The sequence below is a fragment of the Diadema antillarum genome, unplaced genomic scaffold (genome assembly GCF_040938485.1).
Source record: "Diadema antillarum isolate AM-2024a unplaced genomic scaffold, OU_Dant_1.0 seq00000347_RagTag, whole genome shotgun sequence".
NCBI classification, from domain to species: domain Eukaryota; kingdom Metazoa; phylum Echinodermata; class Echinoidea; order Diadematoida; family Diadematidae; genus Diadema; species Diadema antillarum.
In genome coordinates this window covers 146,692-158,773 of record NW_027271357.1, presented here as the reverse complement: position 1 = coordinate 158,773, position 12,082 = coordinate 146,692, and the positions used below count along the sequence as shown (strand labels likewise).

The window sequence follows — 12,082 nt, the reverse complement described above, 5'->3', positions numbered from 1 at the left end:
AACATGCCTCTGGAAGAAAGATGATTATGAGCAAAAGATTGAAAATGCCATACATATATTGTTCAGAGCTCCAAGCATTTTGTCAAGGAGGGAAATACATTGTACATACAGTTGTAAATGTAACTATGCCCAACCCAACCGTACATCATGTACATAGCTGGTGTTTCGAAGTTTTTGCAGCTGATGGAAAAAAATGTTATGGGGTAATCAAGCTTATGTTTCATAGAGATACTCATAACATTAATTTCCCGTTTCTTTTGTTTCACTGGTATATTATACTTACAGTCTGTACGGTGTTTTTGTATCTATAGTGATGTGATGATATTGATTAGTTGTTTTAATTTTTAGACTTGTAATTGTATTTGGTATTTAAAATTTAAGCATAAATAGAAATGAGTTTTAATTGCAGCGCAGTATAATCATAGTGCATCGACAAGCATTGCGCTGTGATGTGATGTAAAGCGCTGTGAAACAACTTGTTTTGTTTGTAAGAGCGCTATATTATGCATAATGTAATCATTGTATTGTATGGTATAACATTTCATTGCTATCATACATTATTTGCAAAATAACATGACACGCATGGTTTTGACTTACCTTGATCGTTCGTAAGAAGCCAATTTAGATGCGTCCTGAGGACATCCACTTGCAGAATGTAATGTGATTGAGTTCATATAGTGTACATCACTGTATAAGTATCAAAATATACCATGGTATTGTGCCAAACTGTTACTGACTACTTTCGCCTCCATTCAGATCTGGTAAAGGAACAACTCGTGTCGGGACATTGGAGCGCAGCACAAATAATCAAAAAGGTGATTAAGATTTGTAATAAGTGGAGGAAAAATCAGTGGAACATTATCTTTATGATATTCACTAAATTACAGTTTCGTGTATATATTTTTATCCCGTCTTCCCTTTCAGTTTATGTATACAATGTATGTGCTTGTTCGTTTGTTTTTGTCCTTATACGTTAGCAATTACAACTTCCTTTTACTACATTAGCAATTACCATTAGAATTGTTGAGGTATTGCAATGTCCAGCGATATTATATGTTTTTCCATTGTTTTTAATTTTGTTACAGATGAAATATATTTTTTTTTATAATGAAGATTTTGTGTCATAGTCAGGGGGATATCAACTTTTTAATGTGAGACGCTTTTAACGCTGTGATCACAGTGGAATGTGATTGGTATAACATTCCTCTCCGTGCTCTGTCCACTTGTTATCGAGTTCTTTTTTTTCTGAAAGGTTATTACAAATAATCTTCAAATAATAAAGATACCAATGGTCTCCCAAATACTGTTGGCAATTCCGACTATATGACTTTTTCTATATACTTGTAGAGAGTATGATTCATTTGTTGCTATATAGGTGTACATAAACATATTGCATTTTTCCAGTTATATAGGAAAGTGTCGTCAAGCTTATTTTCCGTTCTTATTTCCATTTAAAGGCGCTGCCCATCGTCATTGCATCGGCCATTCTAATACTAATGGCTGTTGTCCTACCTCTTGTCGGCATCGTCTTCTGCTGCTGTCGATTCGCGGGAAAATGTGGCGGGAAGCGTCCCGAGGAAGAGATGGCAAATCTCCGCTTCACTCACGCTGTGGTCCTCGGGACTGGACTCCTGGTTGTTTGTGTATTGCTTTGGTGCGTTGGTGACTCAAATTGTTGTTTGTCGGGGCTATATGCCAACATACAACTGGTTGCAGTGACGATTACTCCATTCTTTCTGATTTTTCCATACATGAGGAACATTCAATTTTCATTGTGCATGATGCACTTAAAGATAGAGAAGGGTCCTAGTGGATATACCTCTTGCAATTTCTGGCAGTTCAACAAATGATTACAAAAAATCCAAAAGTGGTATCAAATTTATGGACACTATATAAATTAACGTTATTAAACTTCAATATTGGTTAATGTAAATCTTTAAAAAAAAATAGGCCGTATATTCCGCTATCGTTTTCACGAAAGGTTAATGTTCAGTTTTTATGTAACATGAAAATGGGAAAAAGGAAAAGGAAATGTTCCCAAAATGATAAGTCATTGTTTTGAAGTAGGTTTGGATACCAGGTTAGTGTTAAATCGCAAATAATAAATGCAAAAAGACGAGTTGACAAAAACGTGCCGTGACCAGGATTCGAACCTGGGTTATTGCGGCCACAACGCAATGTCCTAACCTCTAGACGATCACGGCGTGCCACAAGTCCTTGACACAGCGTACAAGTTATTTTGGCGTACAAATTAATTATGGTTATGTACGTCCACACACTAAATGTAACCATGACCAGGTTAAAACCCACAAAACTTCACAGATTAGGATATTTGTAATGGACAAAAACCACGATGAAGTTTGTCTTACCTGGGAAAGTATTCTCTGCGTACACCTGTCAACATCTGGCAGCTTAAAACAAAAGCGAAATCGAGATAATAGCAGTTTTTCTGGACCATTTTTCTCGGACAGGCACTGCTTTTACTGGGGAATAGAGTGCAATTCTGATTGATACTTGATGCACAGCACGCCTGAGTGACCCTAATCTTTAAATCCTTTTTTCTCCCTTTTCAGTCACACTGCACATCGTAACTCTTTTTTTTCAGTCACTTTTGATTGGGTTGTATATATACAAGGACGGTCTAATTTTAGGAAGTTCAAAGCTGGGAGCTGAAATGCTTAGAACTATAATATGTAGAAAAGTAGAAATTCATTTTGGTCTACGTTTTACGGGTTTTGAGCTGGGATATCACAAATGAATATTCATGAATAATGTATATTATAGAAGTCTGCATCTGCGTACTTGCATAATCAATGATTATACTCTCTAAAAAAAATCGAGTGAAAATATTCACTCTTAAAGGAGTGAATACAAAAAAGAGTGAAATTGGAGTGAATTTTGAGTGAAAATGTTCATTTTCACTCGTTTTAGAGTGACGTCAGGGATCACTCCAAAATCTTCGAGTGATTCCTGAGGTCACTCCAAAATGAGTGAAAATGAACATTTTCACTCAAAATTCACTCCAATTTCTCTCTAATTTCACTCTTTTTTGTATTCACTCCTTTAAGAGTGAATATTTTCACTCGATTTTTTTTTTGAGAGTATGGCAATCTGATATTATTGACCTTCATCACTATATTCATCCTTTTTGATCATCAGAGTTAAGATATAGGGTTTATCGCTACTTTTCCTGTCTTTCTTTCTTTTTTCTTTTTAGTTGTGCTAGTTATTTAACTTTGCCGTCAACCTTGCGAGTATACGGAACTCTTCAACACACCGAGACAGTCGCTCAAGGAATTTTTGAAGACATTGAAACATTCAAGGACGATTTTATAGAGGTATATATACACGTACATACGTATGATCACTTTGTTCTACCCTTGGTTCTATAGATTGGTGAGACTGCTTTATCATAATTACATGTATGTGTAGTCCTTCCTCGGGTAAAGTTCGTCTTCTCCCTGGCGTTGTGAAGACACTATGATTGACAGTCATTGAGGTTGAAAAGAAATGGAAGAAATGCTTCACTTTATTTCACCTCTGATCTTCATACTATTATTTTGATGGACAACTGGAAAGAGAGAGAGAGAGAGTAAAATAGTCTTTCCACTTCGTTAGTCTTTGTGAAACGTATAGAAAGGTCAATAATCATGATAATGAGTGTATTATATTTACTACAAGTATACTCTATCTGAAGCTGGGAGCTTTCTTCTCGTTAAAATGTAAACTTGAAAGGAATAACTGTCCTGGTCATTTTCTTTTGTGTCCGTCATGATGTGATGAGCGATGATGATGAGTTCGCCCATGTGAATTCAGTGATGAGAATTTATGGAATAAGTTTGAACCTAGCACAAACAAAATAATGACAGCGCGATCTATGTTCTGTTTATACAGGGTTGATAAACATATCTCATAAGACACATTATTCTGTTATTCACACCCACTGATAAGTATAGGTCTCACGCTGTAAATAACAACATGAAAAATATATGCTATGTGTTTGTAATTTCCATCTCTTTCTTAACACTTTTTTTAAAACCTTTGTATTCTGTACAAGAGCTCAGTATATATAGCATGATTATTGTGGATAATGTCTCTTAAATTTTTCCCAACTTTCCCGCAGGACTTAGAAAATATCGGACTCACTGAATTCGGCTCTGTTGCCGATACTATCAACCACAAGTTAGATGGTAAGTGACATTTTGTTTATCCATTCTGACTATTTAATGCATAAGTTTATTATATGCCTATATTTTATGTAGCCCTTTTAATGAGTCATTTCTTCACAGCCAATTACTCTAAAACAAGGCCTTTTCTATAATGGGCGACTTTTGTGCATGACTTGTGTGTGTGTGTGTGTGTGTGTGTGTGTGTGTGTGTGTGTGTGTGTGTGTGTGTATGTGTGTGTTGGAGGGGTGGGGGTCGAGGGGTACGGTTTACTCTGTCTCTAAAATATCGAGTGAAAATGTTCACTCTTGAAGGAGTGACAGGAAAGAGTGAGTTTAGAGTGAAATTGGAGTGGCCTTTTGAGTGAAAATCTTTATTTGTACTAATTTCGGAGTGACCTCGGATTTCTCAAAGATTTTTTAGTGATCCCTATAATTATGGTCACTCTAAAATCAGTGAAAATGAACATTTTCACTCCAATTTCACTCCAATTTCACTCTAGGTGAAATTAACTATTTTCTTTCATTCACTCCCTTAAGAGTGAATATTTTCACTCATTTTTGTTTTTGTTTGTAATAATACATGAGAGCGGGTATTATACTTATTGGTCATGATCTCTTCCGTGTAGTAGCAATATAGACTGGTCAGAATGATGCTTGAAATATTCCAGTTGCCCTAATAACGACACAACTCTGTGTATATCTGAAATCACTCATATTTTGAATTTGGTTGAAATTGAATACAGCAACATAGTGTTGAGGATTGCAGTTGCACAAAATTATATATTTTGAAATATGAAATATACATGTCATGATACCCTTAATTGACGTATCCATAAAAGCCCTAACTGTATGTTGAGATTTAATCCTCGTGCCTCGATCCGGAGAGAGCTGCTTTATGATATCCTATAAAAACGAAACGCTTATTTTAGTTGCTTGCTATTGTTGTTCTTATGTGACATCCAGAATTTTATTCCAGAGGGATAACTAAATCATTACATATTAGAAAGAAAACCATATTAATTGATGATATAAAAGATGATTAGAAATGGGAAATAAAACGAAAAGTGCTGACGAACAAGAAACAACGATAGCAAAAGTTGACATACGACGCGTCGTGTACGCAAAAAAAAAAAAAAAAAGATTGTTTGATGTAATCCTCAGTTATAATAACCTTGCTTTCCTTTTCATCTTTCCTTTAGGTATTGGATCACAGGTTGCGAGCCCGTTGCTATTGGATACAGCACCATACATGGACCGATTGTCTTTAGCGGTCGACTTCTTGGACGTCGGTAAGAAACACTTGTGATAGGGTTTACATTGTACAAAATGTAGCGCACATTGATTTAAGTGGCCTGGATATAATCATTTACTATTAGATCGCACTGATGATTTAATTTGTTGTTGTTTTTTTTCAAGGCTGTGTCATGTGCACCTACCCTGTCGAAACAAAAAAGATCAAGAACGAGAAAGAAATGAAATAACATTTAAGTTACAGTGATATTTGTTTGTCATTGTTTTTATGTATATAATTTCATACCATCGAATCATAATCATCCAATGCATTTCTTCGTAATCAACAACCTGACATCGACTGTGAAACATATATAGCTGTATGAACATGTATATTACTGTATGTATAAGGCCAAGTAAAAAAAGAAACCAGTTTCTCGTCCTCGCGCGCATCGATTTTGGCCGCCGCATCGATTTTTTTACTATTTACTATTTTCAAAATGGCGCTGAAAATACCAAGAAATTCATAATTCTCGTCCCAGCCCGCTCCCCGCCCGCATCGATTTTCAGTTGCCGCATCGACTTTTTTGATATTTACTATTTTTTCGGCCGCCGAAAAAAAAAAAGATCGACAATTCACCTACCAATCGTGACGTCTCATTTCTAATTTTTACGCCTTGCGTCCTCTACTTAGCTGTAGACTGTAGTACAGCTGTAGCTTCTGTGTGTAGTGCGTATGTAATAACGCATGCATTTCACACTGCGAGCTCGGCCGATCGGCAAGAAGGAATGACCCACAAAGCAGTCGAACTGCACTGTAGTTGGATGGGCGGCGCGGCGGGCCGGCCTACTGGGCTGTGATGTACAGCGCACTCGGTACGTCGTGAACGCGACAGCGGCAACATTTTTGCGAACAATCGCTGTTATTCCACGCATATTTCGCGCGTTGTTCGTATTTTTCCCCGTTTCTGATATTTTAAGCGGATGAATTGTACTGTACAAATGCTTGTGAGGATTGTACGGTATCGAGTTTGTATACATTTTCATGTCCTTGTGACTATGTGCATGTGTGTGCAGTGTCGGAAGGTACGGTGCCAGCAGGGAGGTCCACACCTCCCTGGTGCCAGTGCAGTGGCCGTGCCGCACCGTATATCGGCAAAGTGTGCGTGTTTTGTAGCTGTCCAGGGTCCCCATCCCCTGGTCTGTCACGGCGATACATTCTATTTTGCAGAGAAAATGAATGCGCTTTTCCAGCAAATGTAGAATTATCAAATGGGTGTATCTACAAAATAAATAACTTTTCCACGGATTCTGGTTTGTCTCGTATTTCTGCGGGATACTTTTCTTCACGATGTAAATTCACGGACACAGCCGTGAGTGGTATCATCTGTATAGTGTGTACTGTTATACAATCATTCATCATCCAAATAATGAGTGATTATCAAATGTCTTTTTAGAACATGAAGAAACATCTTTAAACGTTTAATGCTAGAATGCCATATCAGTATCATTTTGACATCCATCTGCAATTGTACAAGCCAGTTTCCAGTTGAATGTGCTACAATTGTACTGTGAAGAACTGCAGATATACATACCAGCTGTGTGGACACAAAAAGTCACAAACACCAATAAATAAAGCTAGTGTTTTGAATATCATGGAATTTATTTCAGTCGTACATTTGTTGAAAGACATGTTTTATACCTGTTTCAATTAATAGCACAATACATCAGAATTGCAAGTACACTGGTATCAGAAAAGCCATTACAACACTAAATACCAGTATTAAGATGGTCATTTTCCCTTGACATCTGTAGTGGAAAGAAAAAGCAAATGTATTTCTGCATGCATGAAGTTTCATTTCAAGTATGGCACATATATCTATTTGTTTGAAAATGCACAGAGTGCAGGCAAGACGTACACTTGGGACCTGGTCTCATAACACAGCTACCAGAGTGATGTTTCATTTCATAAATTGAATATAGGAAATTGTAAAGCCCTCTCTCGTTACCTTTCTCAGAATTACCGGACGAGCAACACATATTACTTTCATTTTGACGATCCTTGAAAAAATAGTAAGATATCAAATAGTAAGGACCTCCCTCATCGCCTTGCTCAAAAAACCCGGACGAGAAACTACTTTCTTTTTTTACTTGGCCTAAAAGTAAAGATATAGACTGATGTGTTCTCATTACACCTATGAAAAGCGCTCTCGAACAAAATGAAGACGTACGTATAAGCGGTATTCTAAAATCATTGTTACAACTAAAGAAAAAACCTTTGGCAAAAAATGCCGTGACCAGGATTCGAACCTGGGTTATTGCGGCCACAACGCAATGTCCTAACCTCTAGACGATCACGGCGTGCCACCGTGCGGTGCACGCCCTTCGAGGGCTTTATAACATTATATAGCTAGAACCAGCTCTGTGCACTGAAGCATTCTAGAAACACATGGCGTGCGTTCGTGTTGTCGAGTGCGGTGCGTGCACACACCATACACTCTCTTCACGCGGGCGTACAGGCAGTGACAAAGGACTCGCGCGCACACAGCGATTGAAACGAGCGAGCTCGCGCGCTGTGTGTACGAGTCACCGAACTAAAACATGTTTTAGTTCTTCTTCTTCTTCTTCTGAGGTTGAAATGAGAATGTCCGGTGTGTGATATAGCCTGTGTATCGACGTATTTTTGGTCATTTTGAACACAATTAGGCCTACATATTGTATCTTTTCTTACCATTTGCTTTTTCCACTCTGAGCGGATTTCGCGAATGACCGAAAATTAATCTTTAAAATTGCTGAAGGCACATCCGCAATTGGCTCGAAACTGTCAAAACATTAAAGAGATAATCCTTCATCGTCAAGTATTTATGACTTGATTATAAAATCCCCCTTTTTAAGACTTAAGAAATAATCTCACCACGTAATTCTTGTGTACAGAACTGGCTTTAAGGCTTGATTATTGAATGAAATGTTGTCTGCTGATTACCTTCACCACTGTTTGTAACCCCCCCCCCCCCGACACACATGTGTACTAGTATTTAGCAATTTAAAGGGACATTTAAAAACATAAGTCTGGTTATATAGCCATATAAGTAGGCTACGGGCTCAGAAAAATGTTGAAAATAAATGGTCTGGTTGGAATGCAATAACATTTTCAAACTTTGTCATTCAATAATGGTCACGCCCACCGCACCTCAGTTCTGTGCTGAAGAGAAATCTACGTCACTGTCTGTTCCTGTCCAGATTTGCTCATTATAATATTATATAGTCAAGTTAACATTTTCAGCGATTATCGATCGTGCAGTTTTTGATAACTAATCATGATGCTTTTATTAAAACGATTTTCCATCCCACAGGACTCTGGATTTTCAGCAGCAATGGAAACCCGCTTGATGTAGTGTTGCAGAACATTGCAAAATTAATTTCATCAGGACAGGTGCTAGAAGCCAGTCTCAGTGTTGCTAAAGGGAATCTCACTTCTATACGAGATGATTGCCTGAGCGACCCAACGAAAAGTGCGTCTGGAGCGTGCGACAACATACCCGATCCTGCAGACATTGACTTCAATGCGGTAAGGAATAAGGACAGCGACTATTCACAGCGAGTAAACATTTAAAGGAAATAAAAAGAGTATGAACATAGACCGTTAGTGGTAAAGTTTAAGTGTATAATAAAGTCTTTTTAAAAGTTCATTGAAAGGGAAATGCGTTTCATACAGTGTGTTGAGAGATCAATGATTTTTCCGACTCGGAGGTGGGGGAGGGAGGGGGGTGGGGGAGTATGTTTGGTCAGAGCGATGTGAGCAAAGGTTTCGTTTCATAGGCCCATCTGGCGAGGGGGGGGGGGGATGAGTTAGAACATTACAGTGATGTCTATCATCCACCATCCGATCATCTTGTTTGTTTTTGTTTTTTCGTCTGTGTTGTCCAACGACGTTTTTTACCTTTCCTTTGTCAAAACTGTAAACCGACCTTGATTACATGACATGTTGTATGTTTGTTTTATCTGACACGGCTTAGTTATATAAATGTAAATTCGGTGAATTTCTTTTTCAGATTCCTAATTTGATTTCACTTTGTTCCTACAGGACTTACTATGTCAGACACACATGCAGAGCTGCTTATATATCACAATTTTGCTCTATTCATTGAAGATTGCTTTCTACAGTTTTTTTTTTTTCGTTTATCACCCTGACGAAGACTGGCATAATTCTCCGTACAGTATGAGTGATAACTCCATGGACAAACAAATATTTTTGCTCTACGTGAAAAATCGTAGGGTCACGATTTAAAGTGCTGTTACTGGGTACGAGCACCAATTTCATAATGTGATTAACGCCATCATGTACATAATAATTATGTCGTGCGATATTCTGTGTAAGTGGATGTGTCATTAATATCAACATTTGTGATTCAGTGGATTTTTCAGACTGGCCAACGTGACCTGAAATGTGAATTCTAGGGACGAAGTCTTGTCTTAGTGAAGCTTGTTTGCAGTATGATTGACTTTTCCTCTCGGCTTTGGAGACTCGTTGTATGTATGGGCCCTGGGCGACTACACGAGGCACTGACGAACAGGATAGAGACGATTCACATGGGCTACTTTCTCTTTCGACTGAGACAGTGGGCTTGTAGATCATTCTCTGTGCATGTTCAATTAATATTGATCGTTTCAGACTTCTCCCAGACATGATCACCGAAGGACTGTCATTACAAAAGTCAAGAATCCCCTCCTATCGATTTGATGTGATTATATCAAAGACTCCTCTGGTGTCTGTTGACGACGCGGGAACGTGACATCCTTGAGTAACGATTTGGGAGTCATGAAGAACATTCTTGATGTGAACATTAGAAGATCCCGGATGAAACAGTATAGGCCTATATGATGGAAACAGAGCTGATTGCCTGTTAAGGAATTAAACACACTCATACCCATAATCAGCCTCGTATACTGTACGTACAATGTTTATGAATGCAACCATGTACAATGATGTATGCCTTTTTCCGATACACGATAACAATTACGATCATTAATTCATTCCTCGTAACATTTATAGAGATCGTCAGTCAAGAAGACTTAGTATAGGCACATCACAGGTTTCCTCAGCTAGACGGCCTGCAAATATTGTATATGTCTGTATCGGGTGTCAGAGTATAAGCACGCACCACACACAAAAAAAAAAATAGTAAAGAGATATTAACGATTTACGACACCAATATTCTTTTCAACAGGTTCTGACGTCATTGGACGTTGCAACTTGCTAGTCACAGCGCGACCCTTTAACGTTACCGCTGTACAATTTCTCAAATATTTTTCTTCCCAGATCGAAGACAATCTCAATCTCGACCTTGAAACCATACGAAATGAGACCAAAATAGCCATGACAACCATCAGGAATTTGCTAGAAGAGGTAAGCATAACCTTTTCTTTGTAACTACCTGAACTGCATGGGGTCAGACATCACTAGCATATTTTCTGATTTTTATTATCCGTGCATTTCTATGTAGCTGAATATTTGTAAACAGTTAAAGTGATTATTATTGCATTGGATAGTGAAATTAGTTATTTAATCAATTTATTAGCTTATTAATTTATTAATTTATTTATTTGTTCATTCATTCATTCATTTTGTCAAGACCTCTTGGCTAATGGGAGGTATACCTCCTTGGTAAGGAAACTTCTGAACATGAAATATGGAGAAGGTATATAAATTTTGCAATTCTCTTTGAAGACGTGAAGTTTGGTTCTCATGTAGCGCATTCATTGACTTGTGCAAAAAATCAATGAGACGAGCTGTCCGAGGGTGACACATACCAAATATTATTCGTTTGTTAAAGGTATGAGAATATCTAGGAGCTGGCAAGAAAGTAAGCGTATAAGTATTCTGAAGTGAATCAACTTAAATAATTCTTTCTCCTCATAATTTTATCTTTTAAAGGGAAACGCCACTCTGCAAAATGTGCCAGATCTGATCGTCAATGCAAGTGGTTCGACGATTGAAGGTATATTGAAAACAACTGCTGAAATAATAATGAAAAAATAGATATTATGCTGACACCGTCGTTGCATTTTGCGGCAAAGTGTGTGAATTAAACGCTTTTTCAAAAATAATTTGTTACTCTTGTATCATATTCATAATATCAACGTTTTTTCGTATGTTACTGAACTATAACAACAAAAATAGCAACAATGATGATGATGATGATGATGATTGATGATAATAATAACAATAATTACAATAATAATGATAATGATAATAATAAGAATAGTAACACTAGCAGTAATGCTATCGATATATTTTTTATTAGTGTTATAATGGTTATTTGTATAATACGATTGTTTTCTCTGCAAATGATTACGTACAGACGTGCGAGCGGCGGTCAGTGATCTTCGAGGAACCGTGGAAGGTCTCGTGAACGATACTACATCCACTCTGAACGACGTACGGGTGACCAATTATTCCTTTATTTCATCTTGACGCCATTGTTAGTCATCCATGAGAGTCTCCATACTTCCCTCGGTAATCGAGACTGGAGACATGATAAATATGATTGTGAAAGTTCGCTTATCAGATTTGGAGACGCTTGAATGTGTGCCTATATCCCTATTCAATAATTTTGCATTTCATGGCGACGCGTTTCATTCGTTTGCCTTTTTTTTTGTGCTCACATCTGTTTCTCTTTAAC

The 12,082-nt window shown here is 37.6% G+C and overlaps 1 protein-coding gene and 2 non-coding genes across 3 annotated transcripts in view; 1 reads left to right on the top strand and 2 right to left on the bottom strand.

Annotated features, from left to right (window-relative positions):
* The window catches only part of LOC139730982 (prominin-1-A-like), a 31,933-nt gene that overhangs the window by 1,125 nt on the left and 18,726 nt on the right, over positions 1 to 12,082 (top strand). The window contains exons 2-9 of the mRNA XM_071641862.1: positions 1,458 to 1,654; positions 3,218 to 3,338; positions 4,124 to 4,190; positions 5,369 to 5,458; positions 8,753 to 8,967; positions 10,720 to 10,806; positions 11,335 to 11,398; positions 11,762 to 11,838. Coding sequence (XP_071497963.1) covers positions 1,458 to 1,654; positions 3,218 to 3,338; positions 4,124 to 4,190; positions 5,369 to 5,458; positions 8,753 to 8,967; positions 10,720 to 10,806; positions 11,335 to 11,398; positions 11,762 to 11,838 — 918 coding nt within the window. The remainder of the gene's footprint in view (positions 1 to 1,457; positions 1,655 to 3,217; positions 3,339 to 4,123; positions 4,191 to 5,368; positions 5,459 to 8,752; positions 8,968 to 10,719; positions 10,807 to 11,334; positions 11,399 to 11,761; positions 11,839 to 12,082) is intronic.
* Positions 2,133 to 2,204, bottom strand: Trnah-gug (transfer RNA histidin (anticodon GUG)). Its single transcript has one exon. It is a non-coding gene; the product is annotated as a tRNA-His (tRNA).
* On the bottom strand, positions 7,689 to 7,760 carry Trnah-gug (transfer RNA histidin (anticodon GUG)). The gene has a single exon. It is a non-coding gene; the product is annotated as a tRNA-His (tRNA).